We start from the raw sequence: 16,565 nt of genomic DNA on the forward strand, positions 1-16,565 counted from the left end.
CGATTAACCTTTTCAGTCTTTTACTAATACTAAAGGTTTATATATAATCTTTGATCAACATCAGGCTATTCATCCAGTCTAGGGAAATCCTAGTGCAACCCTATCAGTGCTGTTTGTTGTAATTCCTACGTCATGGTTTTAGTCAGTCGAAGAGAATCTTCAATGTATGACAGAGCGTATTGCACCTCCCTCGATGTATTCTATTATTGCTAATAATAAGCCAAACAAATTCTGACTTCCCCCTGGCGATTTTATTCAGCTGAGAAAAACAAAATTGACACCGAAATGGGCAATAACAATGATGCTTGATGTTTTTATCATTATCTGCTAAAATTTATAGATATACATCATTCTTGAGAAATCCGGCAACTGTGCACAGTGCTGGCAATCCCCTCGGTGATTTCGTGGGTTGGTGAGTTGGTGACTGCGTCTTCAGTGCTCATACTGAGAGACATTGTTGAGTTGTAGAGGGTAGGAGTCACCCGTGAACGCGGCTAGATAATACAGATTTTTTTTTTTTTTTAATTTGGCTTGAAAGGAATGCTACCTTTGCGTTACCTTTGTTGTCTGCCATTTTTCAGAGTTCACCCACAGATGTGAATTTCGCAGTGTATCGTGACATATCAGATAAGGAAAAATGGAGCGTGATTTGAACTTGTATAGGAAAATGTTTGGTTACAGAGAGGCAATCTCTAAGGAAGTTGACTTATATTGATTTCGCAACTGATGTAAATATAAAGACACTGATAATTAATGTTCTTGCATGATAGGATATGTGACAATGTGAAAATGAGGCTGGGTATCAAGACCGAAGTTCTTCCGCAGAAGGAAGTGAAATCTGACATTATCAGTCACACTAGAAAAAGTGAGGTAGAATAAAATGTCGAAACTTTTTTTTTCATGCGCCTACGAAACTAGCTCGTGGAGCTTACACTGTTCTGTTGAATTGAATTGAATTGAATTGAATTTTATTCGGATACAATCATACATACAATAAGTACAATACATACAAGACTCAATATTATACACAGTATATATAATTGTACATCCGAGGATGGCACAGAAAGTCAAAAGACTTATTTCCACTGTGGTCCTCATATTACAATTAGGAAAGGATTATCATAGAAAAGCTAGGTTATACGAAGTGTAAATTAGGATTATAAGAAGTGTAATTTAAACATATAAACTATTTTCTTCAGAGAGAACAGTGTCTAAAAGATAACATTTAACTGATTTTTTAAAACTACTTTTAGATACAATTGATTGAATGTTGGTCGGTAACGAGTTCCAAGCAATAGCACCAGTGTATTTGAAAGTACTTTTCCCTAACGAACTATTAAACCTAGGTACAATGACAGATGACCTACTAGAACGAGTTCTCAGGGAACGAGCATTTCTGACAAGTGTAAACGTATCTGACAAATAACTGGGACAAGAGTCGTTCACAATTTGGTGAACATGATTAAGCTTTAACTGAGCAACACGTTTCTCAACAGGTAACCAATTTAACAGTTTAAAATGCGTATAATCTAGATGAGTACGTGGATGTATTTTCAAAATGGTCCTGATTAGTTTGTTTTGACATATTTGAAGATTACTCTTAGATTTTTTAGATAGGTTGCTATACCAGGAAGAACAAGCATAGTCAATATGACACTGAACCAGGGCCGAAGCTAGTAACTTCGTTGTCTCTACATCTAGGTATTTTTGTATTCTTGCCAAAAATTTGTTCTGGAGCTGACCCTTTTAATTATTTTTTGTGCCATAACTTCTCCCGACACATTTTGATCAATTTCTGTTCCAAGATATTTGACAACAGACCTAGGTTGAATACTAGTATCATTACATTGGATATTGAAGTTGGGAGCATTTTTTAGTTTTTGATTGGAGCCAAAGAGAATGGATTCTGTTTTACCTAGATGTAGAGACAATTTGTTATCCAACAACCACTTGCTGACATTCAATAACTCTTCACTGAGTAACGTCTCAATCCTATTTACATCTTTGCCAGGAACTAGTAAGGCTGAATCGGCATACAACAGCAGTTTACAGTTCACAGCAGCTTTCATGTCATTCACATACAAAAGAAACAACAGCGGACCTAAAATGCTACCCTGTGGGACACCACATGTTATTTTTGCTGCTTCTGATGTTGAACCATTTACATTCACAATCTGTTCTCGACCTGTTAGATAAGACCTCATCCAATTAACAACATCTGATTTGAAGCCTAACGCTTGTAGTTTGAATAATAGAATATCATGATTTACAGTATCAAAGGCTTTCTGGAGATCTAGCATAACCATTCCACAGTAATTACCTCTGTCAATTTCACCTTTGATGTAATCAGTCAAATTGATCAAACATGCATCAGTAGAGTATGATTTTCGAAAGCCTGATTGTAAATCATAGAACAAGTTATTGCTTTGAATGTATTCATAAACCTGGTTATAAACAACTCTTTCCAAGACCTTCGATATAATACCGAGCACTGAGACTGGCCTATAGTTACCGGAATCTGTTTTGCTACCCTTCTTGTACAAAGGAGTAACTTTTGCTAATTTAAAATCTTTGGGAACTTTGCCCTGTTGAATCGAAGTATTGATTATGTGAGTGATACAGGGAGTAATCTGCTCAGCTGAGTCATTCACAAATCTGGCTGGAATATTATCTAGTCCGGTAGCCTTAGACCTGTTAACAGTCTTCAACATTTTATACACATCTACATTAGCAACCGTAGACAGAGCAAAGGTGTCATAGGATACACCCTGATTCCAATAATAATTATTAATGTGTTCTTGGCCAAAATGACCTGACGGTACTGGTAAATTAATTATTTACGAGGGTGGTAGCAATGGTGGTGAAAAAGGAGTTAAATTTTTGAGCCACCGCTACTTTGTCGAAAGTAACGATCCCATTAACATTAAGACCAATGTTACTACTTTTGGATTTTAGATTTTTGGAAGAACCTAACTGTTTGATTGTTTGCCATAGTTTTTTGGGATTGTTTTTGTTGGTTTGGAGAGAATCTTTGTAATATCCTACCTTAGCTCTGTCTACCATAACCTGAACCTCGTTCCGTACCTTCTTATACATAGCGAAAATAGATTGATCTTTTGTTTTCTTATACTCTTTTAAAGCCTTATCTCTCCTGTTGATCATTTTCAAAATGTCACCAGAAAACCACGGCTCGGAACGTTGTTTTATTCTGATTGATTTTACTGGAGCTAAATTGTCTAATACCCCCAAGAACAGTGCTTTAAAATTATTCCAAGCTTGATCAACATCTGTACAATTGACGACTGAAAACCAGTTAACCGCGGACAACCTTTCGCAGAACAATTCCTTGCTGTAATGCTTAAGAGAACGAACTTTTATGGTTTTATGCTGATTGCTTTGTTGTTTGGAAACTTTCCTGATACAATACGTTGCTCTATGGTCACTCAAACCAATATCAATTACTCCACTAGAACATATTTTCTGAACATCTGATACCAAAATAAGATCAATAACAGAATTAGCAGTGGCACATACTCTGGTGGGTTCTGTGATAATTTGTTTCAGATCATTCATTGAACAGAATGACTTTAGCGCATTATGCAGAGTATTCGAGGTTGATTCTACATGAGTATTCAAGTCGCCAGTTATAATCACTTCTTTGTTCAGAAAGTCTGTGGTATTGGAGCACAAATCCTCAAGCTTACTATAGAAGTCATGTTGCCAGGGCGGTCTAGTCTATAGCAGGCACCTACGAGGATAGGCTTAGATTTTGGCAAGAGAATGTTTATCCACAAAGCCTCTAACTCACTGTTCATGTCTGTCCGTTGCTCAAACGCGATGTCGTTGCGTATGTAGACAGCCACGCCGCCTCCAACCCGGTTACGATCTCTCCTCACGTTGGTGTAGTTGTTGATCTCTACCTCCGGATCCGCTATCGTATCGTCCAGCTTGGTCTCGGTGAAGCATAATACTGCAGGGGTAGTCCTCCGGGTAATCTCTCGTACCTCGTCCAATTTTGATGTCAGGCTGCAAATGTTCAAGTGAACAATTTGTAGGCCCTTGCCCAACAAACAGGACAGCTTGGCATCCATCTCATCGGCCCTCACGGGGCCAGGGCATTGATGAATGTCGCCAGATAATAGCAAACATATTGCTATTATAACACTGTTGCTTCCGGGTTTGATGTTGCTTACCTCGGAAGTACACGAATGTGTTCCGACTCTGACCTTGTTGCTGTGCTTGGTAATGGAAGAGGGCGATAGTAGGTGTTTGTATATAGTCCATCGGCCAAATCCAAAGTGTTTGCAACAGCCATCACAAGTCAAATAGTTCTCAATCCGATCTTTAACCTTATGGTCGCATTTTGGAACCTCTGAACTTCTCAACCGACCCGAAAAGTTTATGAGAATCACTAATACCTGGAGGGCCAAAATGATGCCAACTTTACCCTTCATCATGATGTTATATATTCGAATAAAGTACGTACGTTAGGTTATAATACAGCTGACGACATGAAGCTAGAATTATCTTGGACGAGGCATACAGATCGAGTTCCATAAACACCGTATTGCTCGCGGTGGATGCGAGGGAGGGGGAAGACGGAGGGGTGGAGGAGGAGGAGGAGCAGTCACTCCGACCAAAACCTTTTACTCGGTTTGAGAGGTGCGGTTGGGGGGTGGGTAGATGGTTTATGACCCTCTCCGACACTGGCACCTTTGTTCAATTTACAGGCACGCTCGGCTTCGGCCCACTGGCATGTCGTTTTCTCCATACAAATTTCAAATTCGTTTTCTTAATTGCGGCTGCCACTGGCTCAGCTAGTTACCGCAATTGAGAGCCATGGTTAGATTAACCATTCACAAGTCACTAGAAACCTATCCCCTCCTTTGGCACTCCCCCCCCCCGCGCGAAAAATCCCTAGATAAACGGGAGCCTCACACACACACACGTCTACACGTACATACTGAAGGATATGTCATATTGTCATATGTTGTTGTCATTTAGATTCCCAGAATCTCGTTTTTGCTAAAACAATGATGACTAGTGCAGAATTTGGGGGGCTGCGGTGCAACAACCCATCCATCGCTACCTGAGAGTGCAGAGCATCAACGCTTTGGCGAAATTGTCCAAATCCGAACAAAACCTGCTGAAAACCAGCGAAAATGGCTAATATATTTCCATAAAATGTACTTAAATCCTGAAATAACCTGAAATGTACAGGTAAATTTTACTCAGCTTTTCAAAAAGTGTGATCCTTTTTTGCCTAATTGACTTGGTTCATGAGATATTGACCAGTTTCGTGATATCCACCAAACCGCACAAAACCCACTATCTTGAAAAACCTAAACCTAACCTCACCATAACCTAACCTAACCATAACCTAACCAAACTTCACCATTAGAGAGAACAGGTCAAAATACATACGTACAATAATGGACTGGATATATTTAAACATAAGTTTCAGCAAAACGTGACAACAGTACTTGCAGAGTTTTGGTAGGTTTCGATGAGTTTGGTCGGTTTCGATAAAATGTTAGACAGCAAAGCTAGTAACTGCCCTTCTTCGCCTAGGCCTCAGCCCGCTACTCACCTTGGAGGAAATGGCACGGCACCTTACCGCATCCCCTTCCGAAGCAGTCCTCAGCTTCTTGAAGGCACTCTCTCCTCCTGGCACTGCCTAAGGTCGAGGATTGCCTTCGTTGTCCTGATCTTCCTCGCGGGTACAGCCACTCCCAACAGTGTCATAACGTGGACATCGCTTCTTGAAGGTTATAATGGAAACTATTTCGGACCGCTACAAAGTTGGGTCCGGACAGGTGCAAGCCCCGCTAAAGAAATATATATATATATATATATATATATATATATATATATATATATATATATATATATATATATATATATATATATATATATATATATATATACATACATACATAATATAAATACTGAGCAAAGCGGGTCGGTCCATGGAGAGGTTGCCACATACATTGCTTACCACCGCAAACACGCACTAGTGGCCACTTGGACATTAGTATTCCAACAGTAAGCCAACGGGCAGAGCAGTTCGTGTTCATGTGCTTCCCGCCACGAAACTTACGCAATTTGTTTTTACCCACCAATAGTTTTGCACGATACAAAATTAAAATTTCTTTGTCTGACAATATTTTTATATGTTCAAGAAAATAACCTAACTGTAAGTTAAATACTACATAAGAATACATATCACGTGCTCGGAAAAAAATTATGAGAACTGTAGCGTGGGTCAAAAATTTTGTTCGTGACTGTACGTGTACATTTACTAAGAGGCTAGGATGGTCTGATTAGGTCCGGTAAACTGAATTACCATGTGATACCAAAGAATAGGTAGGGAAACGTTTATCTTTTTTTTTCTTTTTGTCACTTTTGTCCATTACTGATATATCGTTTACTGTAGCTATTTTTAGAAAGTAGATATAATCCTAATCTAAACAATTTTAGTTTCACCAAAGATGGTGGTCTGTATTGAAGCACTTAGTACGGGAGAAATTCCCCTCCCCAGCCTCCATCCATATTCTACCGGTTAAAAATAGTTTATGTTACGGTAGACCGTAGCAAACGTTCTTTCAATTGGCTGCCGACAATTTCACAATTTTTTCGCGGAATAAATATAAATGTGTATGAAATCACCTTTGCCCTATGCGCTTTGGAGACTGTTGGGTCAGGTAATAGTCATTTAAACAAAAAGTACCAACATACAAAAGAAATAGAAAAAATATACATTTCCTCAGTTGAGATCCATCTCGGCCTCGTCAATGATGGACGGAATAACTTCAAACATACATTCAGTAAACAAGGGAAAAAATCCACTTCAGAGAAAACTTTACAAATTTATAGCCTCATTCTGGCCAATGTAGTTTATATAGATAGTGTGTAGTTTGACTATCAAACAGCATCAATTTAATTTAGACTGACTTTGGAGTTTACAGGATTGGAAATTGCCTCCACCTTATAAAGATCAGGAAGCCATATAATCTGGATCACATCAAAGCATAGGTGACCGATTTTAATCAAGATATATTCAAAAATTAACTCAGAACTACGGAGACCAGATTTCTGCGGTTATGAGAAAATGAATAGCAAGGATAGTGTACAGAGAGCAAAACCAGAGAACAAAAATTAAATAGAAGAAAATGTCGACGATTAATTATCGTGGAAATTTGTCACAAAAATCAGTGAAAAAACACACGAGACCACACAGGAACGAGCGTTGCTACTTTCCTGTATACGAGTACTACCGTTAGCTAAACACACACATTGTAAAAAAAAAAAAAAAAAAAAAAGACGCACATTCATGTATACGAGATTGCTATTTGATGCAACCAAAACGCAGATATACAAGGAAACACAAATATGCATACAATATATCTACAACTAGAATCGATTATAAACTAAGATGATATCTAATATTGGTCCACTTTATACCACCATAGAAAATAAGTAAATGTAATGAAAAGCTTACGATTCAGAGCAAGTGCCATTATCTCCATGGCTGTTAAAAGAAAAACAGATCTCCCTCCTTGCCTACCCGCATCTACCTCCCACCCCCCAACGCCCCGAGTTCCCTGTCAAGGCCACAATTGTATTTCCCCATTGCATCGTGGAAGGTTCCACGCTCATGATAGTATTTTTTGCACATCAATCGGCAGACATAAAAGCTCATGTTTAGTTGTTTGGGTAAGTTCGTACAGGCAAGCAGAACAAACACACACACACACACACACACACACACACACACACACACACACACACACAAATTGATGGCACAGTGGTAGCGTTCGAGGCCTCCATTACGGCAGTCCGGGTTCGAATCCCGCCCAGTGCTGAAATAATTTCATAATCACTACACTGCGAGTCGTTACCCCAACTCTCGTGGGCTGGGAGTTGTGTGCGCGTGTAAGGTCACAGCATTACCCATAGATCGGTCATATATGAGCTCTGAGCTCTCTTGCGGGAGGGTAATAGCTGTCGATCACGAGTCCAACACGTGATCCAAGACCATGGTGAATCACACACACACACACACACACACACACACACACACACACACACACACGGCTCGGTGGCGGATTGGTAAAGCACTGGCCTCACAAGCCAGAGAACCGGGGTTCGATTCCCCGGCCGGGCGGAGATAAGTTGGGTGTGTCTCCTTTCGCGTGTAACCCCTGTTCACCTAGCAGTGAGTAGGTACGGGACGTTAGTCAAGGAGTTCTGACCTTGCTGTCCCGGTGTGTGGTGTGTGAGTGGTCTCAGACCTGCCCAGAGATCGGCAAATAATGAGCTCTGTGCTCACTGCCGTAGGGTGGTGTCTGGCTGTCTCGACAGAGCCTGCAGCAGCTCCGAGGTGAATACACACACACACACACACACACACTGACGCACGCTCAAACACACGCGCACATACACTCACACGACTCGATGGAGCAGTGGAATCGTTCTCGACCGCTAATTCAGCGATCTGAATTCGAGTCCTTCCCAAGAAACAAAACTTAACATCGTTGCACTGCGAGCTGGCACTTCAACACTGGTGGGCAAGGAGTTTAGTGTGTGTGTATTCACCTAGTTGTATTTACCTAGTTGTATTTTGCGGGAAGGGGAGCTATGCTCGTGTTGTCCCGCCATTGTATCTCTCAGTGTCTAGTTTGCTTTTAAACTCGTGAATGGTTTTTGCGCTTACTATTTCATTATCCAGTTTGTTCCAAGTGTCTAAAGCTCTATGTGGAAAACTGTTTTTCTTCAGTTCTCTTCTATAGCTATGTTTTCTTAATTTCCTTCCATGTCCTCATGTGTTTCTCTTGTCCCAGTTTAGTAATTCTTCTCTATCAAGTGTCTCTGTGCCTTTCATGATTCTGTAGATGGTCAGTAGGTCTCCTCTCTCTCTTCTTTCCTCCAGTGTCGGTAGCTCCAGTTTAGCCAATCTCTCCTCGTATGATAGGTTTGCAAGTGCAGGTGCCATTTTTGTAGCTGCTCTTTGGATTCTTTCTATTTTCTTAATGTTCTTTTTGGTACTGGGGGACCACAATGTCGCCGCCTACTCTAGTCTAGGCCTTATCAATGTAACAATTTTTTTTGTTATCATGTCTTCGTGTGTGTGTGTGTGTGTGTGTGTGTGTGTGTGTGTGTGTGTGTGTGTGTGTGTGTGTGTGTGTGTGTGTGTGTACGTGTGTGTGTGTGTGCGTAAGGTCATACATTAGACCATATATGAGTTCTGAAGTCTCATTCGGGAGTGTAACTGCTGTCGATCACGAGTCCAACACGTGATCCAAGGCCGCGATGAATCAGTGCTTCGTCTCATTCTGTGCCTTTGAGCAAGGCGAGTCCAAAGCTTCATGCCGTTTAAACACCTTTTTTCTTAATGATAATTCTAAGCTGCTTCTTCTCTCTCTCTCTCTCTCTCCCATAAGAAAAGCAAAGAAGGGCGTTTCAATGGAAAGAGTAGACCTCGAATTACGTTGCTGAAAGGGATGGGAGGTTTCTTCCGACGGGGTGAAACGAGAACGTCAGTCAGAGGGAAACACCGAGAGTATAAAGACGTGAGAGTTTGGATTCCACAGGGATCAGTGCTGACATTTTTTTCCCTCACCTTCTTCTTCTTCTTTCTTTCCTTCTTTATATTTGCGGATCTATCATCCACCCGGACCTCAACCTCGCGGCAATCCGGAACAGTTCATACATGAAATCAGGCATTGTCCACGTAGATGTCATTGATAGAAGTATCGGTTCAGTTCCTCGTGTATTTGGATGACTTGGCTGAGGAAGTCAGCCTCACGAATGTTTGCGGATGACACACACCTGAAAATTAAAACAATATACGAAACTCCAGTAGCAACCTTTCAGTCAAATCTAGATATTACGTGGATCTGTAGTAAATTAAGGAAGTAAAATGACTGGGCATCGAATGGGCAGAGACTGTGTGCGCGTGATCAAAGTTCGTGAAAATCTGAGAAGAGTTAATCTCACACACAGGAAGGGATTGTTTGTTTTGTTATGTTGATGAAGTATGCAGTGCCTTGATTTCACCTCCTTATAAAAACCGTAGAAGTAAGTGCAAAGAGGAAGAAAGAAGATTCAAATAAAGAAAAAAAAGAAAAGAAAAAAGGTCAAAGAGAGAGAGGGAGGGGAGAGGGAGAGATTGAGAGTAGGCGATTAAACATTTCCGTAAAGTAAAACAAGTAAGATCATAAAAGATAAAATTAAAAAGACAGAAAGAAGTGACATATGCGAAAGGGGACACTAAAACAGATAGTCCAATACATCATATTGGCAGTAAAGCATACATGTAGACACAAACAGTTGCAAACCTGCGAAGGAGTAATGATTCCTCCCAAATATGGAAAGCTGAAGTAACCAGTGGTTAGGTTTTGAATACGTGTAACCGAAAGAGACGGTATACAATTAGTTTCCTGCAAATCTCGCTTTGGCAAACAGCCCTCACACAAATTGTATGCAATTGCCAGTGGCAGACAGATCCATCAAAGAAAACACAACGTGAGGACCGAGCCTTTATTGATGCAATGTCTCACTTGCTAGACCTCGAACCGAAACGTCGTACTAATGAAGGATACGTGATTCGAATGAACAGTATTAATTCTTTAGAGAGGGCACTGAAGATCTTACATGACAGTGATTACAATACGTATTTGACTGTAATAATAACCTTTAACATCACCAAATATTTTGTTGCTTCTTCCCAGCCTTCCTTTCAGATAGTAACACACATAGACTTGATTTATAATGTGATATAACAACAACGATGCAAAAGCTGAATGTTAAAGAATGGACAATACTCATTATTTTTTCACCTCACGTGTACTTCACTTTCAGCTGAGTGAATGGACCAGTTGAACTCGGGAGTGACCGTCTGAGTGCATTTACAAGCATATCTTTAGCACAAAACAAGAAAATGTGTTCGTTCTGAACATTAACGTAAGACTAAGATGAGACATGCATTGGTTAACGAATGTGTTCGTCACATGACCTCATACGAAAGGCTACAGGACCCGGAAGAAAGGAGGCCCAAAGACGACGAAGAAAAGGTAGTAGTTCCACAAAAGGAGGAGGAGGATTTCAACGCCAAAAAGAGCCCGAAAGAACGCGAGGAAATGGGAAACTCCAGGTGTGTTCCAGACGTCGTGAATTCTGTCAGTAGCAGTGACACTTTCCTATCAAGGACCAAGAAAACAGATAAGCAGTGTGCAGATACAAAACCACAACAGAGCAGCTCGGTGAACAAGAAGGCAACAAAGCGGCGATTCGTATGGAAGCTTCGCATTGTCTTTGACCTCAAGTGGAAGAGAATGGCGAAGGAGGACAAGGTTATACTGGTGGAGGAGTACGAAGAGGAGGACACGGACCAGCCAGACCTGAATGAGAAAAGACAGCGACTTCAGGGGAAGCGGAGAAAAATAAGACAAAAGGTGAGAGTTAGCCTTCATCCTAAAACGACCCCACCGCAATGATGGCCGACAAATCTATTTTTATTCTGGTAGTCTTTAAGTACAAAAGTAGTTATAGCCCTCCCCCACCTCTCTCTTTTGTGTTCACCTGACTGTAGTATACAAGAAAGGAGTAACGATCATTGGGTCCTGTCTTCCAAATGATCATACCTAGCCTCAAAATCATGTACAGTTCCAACTTAATCTGTACCCATGATTTCCAAATATCACATTTAGATTCGAGTTTGGGCTGCATCCCCTTCTAAGCTATTCCGAGTATTTATGTATCGACATGGAAAACTATTTCTTCACATCCTTAGACGTGTGTGTGTTTGCCCACGCGCTCGTGTTTGTGTGTGAGGTGTGCGCGCGTTTACTTGATTGTAGTGTGTACGTACACACACACACACACACACACACACACACACACACACACACACACACACACACATATATATATATATATATATATATATATATATATATATGTGTGTGTGTGGGTGTGTGGGTGTGGTGTGTGTGTGTGTGTGTGTGTGTGTGTGTGTGTGTGTGTACAACACTGAAAAGGTCCCAGTGAACATATATACATTTTTATCAACCACAATACACTTTAATTCTAAGCCATCAACATCGAGCAAGACTCGTGGAGGCCAGCATGCAGAAATTCAACATGCTAGCCTCCACGAGTCTCACTCGATGTTGATGGCTTAGAATTAGTGTATTGTGGTGGTTTTATATATATATATATATATATATATATATATATATATATGTATATATATATATATATATATACTGTATATATATATATATATATATATATATATATATATATATATATACTGTATATATATGCATACATATACATATGCACACACAAACATGTACAGATACAGAAATAACGAGGAGCTGTCGCAACTAGATTTAATATTTACAACAGAACCTGAAATTGTGGATAAAATCCAATACAAGACACCAATTGGAAAGAGTGACCATATACTTATTGAGACTGAACTAAAGGAAGAAATATACATGGAGAAAAATGAAAAGCATAGGAAAGGAAGATTGATGTACAAAAAAAACGGACTTTGCAAAACTAAAGAAATTCTTTCAGAATGCAAACTGAGAAAATTTTTATATGGAAGAGACAAAAGTGGAAGAGAAATGAGATATCTTGATGGATAATTACAATGAAGGGGTGAATAGGCACGTACCAAGACAGAAGCTACAGCGAGTGTACATTAAATGCTGGTTCAACAAAAGATGCAGTGCGGCAAAAGATACAAGGGACAGAGCTTGAAAAAAATGGAGAAAAGATAAAAAAAAAAAAAAAAAAAAATGGAAAATGGCGAGTTTATATAAACTATAGTAATGAGTATGTTAAAGTGAGAAGAAAGGAAAAAAGGAACCATGAAAAGAATGTTATAGATAAATACAAAGAGCAACCCAAACTATTCTATCGATACGTGAATGGTAAACTTAAAAACAAACAGGAAATGGTGAAACTACGCCAAGGGAATATAGAATACACAAAAGAATTGGAAATGGTCGAAGTCATAATTACTTCATATCTGTCTTCACTAGAGAGAAAGCACAATATTGGGACGTAGGAAAGGAAAGGCGATCTCCCCCTATGAGCGAGATAAAAATAACACAAAAAGACATTATGGAACATCTATCAAACCTTGACGTCAGGAAATCACATGGCCCGGATGGAATTGCAAATTGGATTCTAAAAGAATGCAAAAAAGAACTAACGGACAAAATACATAATATAATAAGTTGCTGACTTAAAGAAGGAAAAATACCAAAAGACTGGAAGAATGCTAACATTGTACCAATATATAAAGGAGGAATCAAGGAAGAACCAACTAACTACAGGCCAGCCTCACTAACAAGCACTATAGCCAAATTTGGGAGAAAATAACCAAGAATAGATGGGTAAAACACCTGGAAGACAATGTAATAAACCCAAGAAAATTTGGGTTCAGACAAGGAAGATCATGTACCACAAACTTAATATATTTCTACTTAAGACTAATAGACATAATGTAAGAAAGGAATGGATGAGCTGGTTGTACCTTCCTGGACTTACAAAAAGCTTTTGACAAAGTATCACACAAACAATATAAAGAAAAAACTGGAACATATAGGAGGGATACAAAGGAACCTATAAAATGGATGGAGGACTTCCTGATTGGTAAAATGATGAGAGTAGTGCTCAGAGAAAAATATTCAGGTTGGAAAGAGGTGATCAGTGGAGTACCGCAAGGATCTGTATTGGCTCCAATAATATTTGCTGTTTATGTGAATGACATGGATGATGATGTGAAATGTTACACGAGCTTCTTTGCAGACGACGCCAAACTGTTATGGAAAGTAAAAACTGAAACGGGTTGCGAATCACCGCAGGAAGACCTGAATAAGGTATGGAACTGGAGTCAGAAATAGGAAGTAGACTTCAATATTAACAAGTGTAGCATAATGGAGTTTGGAAAAAGCAAAAATAGAATATCAAGACAATATAAAATTGGAACCAAGGAGGTAAAGAAGGAGAGATCCGAAAAAGATTAGGGTGTAATTATCTCAAACGACTAGTCCTATGATAAACAGATAAACAAAATTGTCGGAGAATCCTACAACTTGCTAATATCAATAAAAGTGGCATTTACATACTTGGACGAAGAAATGATTAGAAAAATATTGGTCACACTGATAAGGCCTAGACTAAAATATGCGGCGACATTGTGGTCACCCAGTACCAAGAAGAATATAAAGAAAATAAAAAGAATCCAGAGAGCAGCCACAAAAAACGGCCCCTGCACTTGTAAGCTTGTCATATGAGGAGAGATTGGCTAAACTGGAGTTACCGACTCTGGAGCAAAGAAGAAAGAGAGGTGACCTACTGACCATCTACAGAATCATGAAAGGCACAGAAATACTCAAAAAAGAGGACTTGTTAAACTTGGACAGGAGAAGCACAAGAGGGCATGAAAAGAAAAAAAAAACATAGCTACAGAAGAGATCTGAAGAAAAGCAGTTTTCCACATAGAGTGGTGGACACTTGGAACAAACTGGACAATGAAATAGTGTGCGCAAAAACCACTCATGAGTTTAAGAGCAAACTAGACACTGCGAGTTACATAGGGGGACACTACGAGCGTAGCTCCCCTTCCCGCAAAAGACTAGGTAAATACAACTAGGTAAATACACATACATCCTAACAGACACACGCACATGCATGTACTCACATACACAAACGTATACACGCAATTGCACACACACTTCAGCGTATGCAAGCTAGATTTAATATAATAGACAGTAGGAGACAGGATCCCTCGAGCGTTGCTCTTTTTTCTGTACACTACAATTAATTTGATAGAATCAGGTAAATACACCCGTGCAAATGCACAAACCAACGCACGCACGTGTACATACACATACACACTCTCTCACATATACACACACACATGAATTCATTTCATATCTATATATAATAACTGGAGGTCAAGGGTATATATTAAATTTGAACTGTACATGAATTTGTGGCTAGGTATGATAAATCGGAGAGTAGGAGACGGGACCTCACGAGCGTTGCTCCTTCCCTGTATACAATTAGGTAAACACACACACACACACACACACACTCACTCGGAAGCGCGGTTGGTAGAGTCCCTGATTGTCACTACGGCTGTCCGGGTTCGAATCCCACCCAGGACTGAAGTAATTTCAGTATCGCTGCGCTTCGAGTCGTTACTCCAACTCTCGTGGGCGGGGAGTTGGGTGTGTGTGTGCGTGTAAGGTCCCAGCATTACCCATAGATCGGTCATACGAGCTCTGAGCTCTCTTCCGGGAGGGAAATAGCTGTCGATCACGAGTCCAACCCATGATCCAAAGACCAAGGTGAATCACACACACACACACTGCAATGTACTGTACTGTACAAGTACAGGTCAGAGAGAAGACGAGCGCAACTAACAAGGAAGAGGCTGTCGGTCACATTCAGGCCTAAATTGGTGTATCCTCCCAGCTGTGAATATTCTACTTGGCTGAGTGAGTGAGTGAGTGAGTGAGTGAGTGAGTGTGTGTGTGTGTGTGTGTGTGTGTGTGTGTGTGTGTGTGTGTGTGTGTGTGTGAGAGAGAGAGAGAGAGAGAGAGAGAGAGAGAGAGAGAGAGAGAGAGAGAGAGAGAGAGAGAGAGAGAGAGAGAGAGAGAGAGAGAGAGAGAGAGAGGGGGGTGCGCGTCGACGACGGCATGAGATTGCCCGCTAAGATAGAAGCGCCGATGAAACAATCACTGATAACCAACCCATTTACTGGTTTCCTCTTTCCTTTTCCAGAATTTCCAGCGCGCTGGACGTCGACTACGGAAAACGTTAGGTCGTGCATGTCGATACATGGGCGTCAGTCTGGCAAACATGACAACTTTAGTGCCGGCCGCGTTCTACGCAACAGACTTGGGATATGTCTCAGATTTCAGGAATGAGAGGGACTACTCATTCGTCTACCCAAATTACCCTCTATAGGGGCAAACGCAGATAAAGCGTGTCCATGCACGTTCGTGTGCTCACAGCACTTGTTCGTGTGCAACATCGACGTACACACATCTCTTTTTCTTCAGCTTAACTAAGTATAATAGTTCAGTGGCGTGCAGAGAATGGGGGCTGTGGCCCCGCTCATCCAAATTGGGGAAAATAATTTAATAAATTTGGTTGATTTATTTTTAAATGCAATAAAATGTTTGTTTCATCTGTGTTTAAATATTCAAAATAGCTTCCTTTTTCGTAATATTTTTCACTACTAAGCCCTGTTCTTGAACCTTTGGAACATACAATCAAGTAGTTGGCACGGGACTACGTGAGCATTGTTCCTTGTGTAAATTACAATTGCATAAGTATAATGAAGTACGTGTGTGGCTTGCTAGTGTTGTCATAAACCCCGAAGACTCACGGTGTGATGCAAACCTGAGATCGAGCCCCAGCCAAGACTTGCAAACTTCACTAACATTGCCAACTGTTACTGTCCTACTTGTGCAAGTGATAGCGTGTCCATGTGTGTGCGCGTGTTGAGCGAGAGATAGAGGTATGACCCA

At 40.4% G+C, this 16,565-nt stretch overlaps 1 protein-coding gene across 6 annotated transcripts; it reads left to right on the forward strand.

Moving 5' to 3' along the window:
• The first annotated feature begins 384 nt into the window (after positions 1-384).
• LOC143034639 (uncharacterized) lies at positions 385-16,222 on the forward strand. Of its 6 annotated transcripts, none has more exons than XM_076200993.1 (3): positions 385-412; positions 10,864-11,456; positions 15,814-16,222. In XM_076200993.1, exons 2-3 carry the CDS (start codon positions 10,977-10,979, stop codon positions 15,997-15,999), a joined length of 666 nt encoding a protein of 221 aa, XP_076057108.1. In that variant the 5' UTR covers positions 385-412; positions 10,864-10,976; the 3' UTR covers positions 16,000-16,222. The 6 variants fall into 6 exon arrangements, with proteins under 6 accessions (XP_076057108.1, XP_076057105.1, XP_076057107.1 ...); XM_076200990.1 differs by having other exon boundaries at positions 396-471; XM_076200992.1 differs by lacking the exon at positions 385-412 and adding an exon at positions 443-471 and having other exon boundaries at positions 10,746-11,456.
• Positions 16,223-16,565: the final 343 nt, after the last annotated feature.

The sequence above is a fragment of the Oratosquilla oratoria genome, chromosome 17 (assembly GCF_046742065.1).
Source record: "Oratosquilla oratoria isolate Oo_2021 chromosome 17, ASM4674206v1, whole genome shotgun sequence".
Lineage (NCBI taxonomy): Eukaryota > Metazoa > Arthropoda > Malacostraca > Stomatopoda > Squillidae > Oratosquilla > Oratosquilla oratoria.

Bases quoted from the DNA above. Each gene is read 5' to 3' on its own strand.
- LOC143034639 (XM_076200993.1), top strand. From the start codon at position 10,977: ATGAGACATGCATTGGTTAACGAATGTGTTCGTCACATGACCTCATAC. The intron at 11,457-15,813 runs GTGAGAGTTAGC...TTCCTTTTCCAG, and splicing joins GGAGAAAAATAAGACAAAAG to AATTTCCAGCGCGCTGGACG.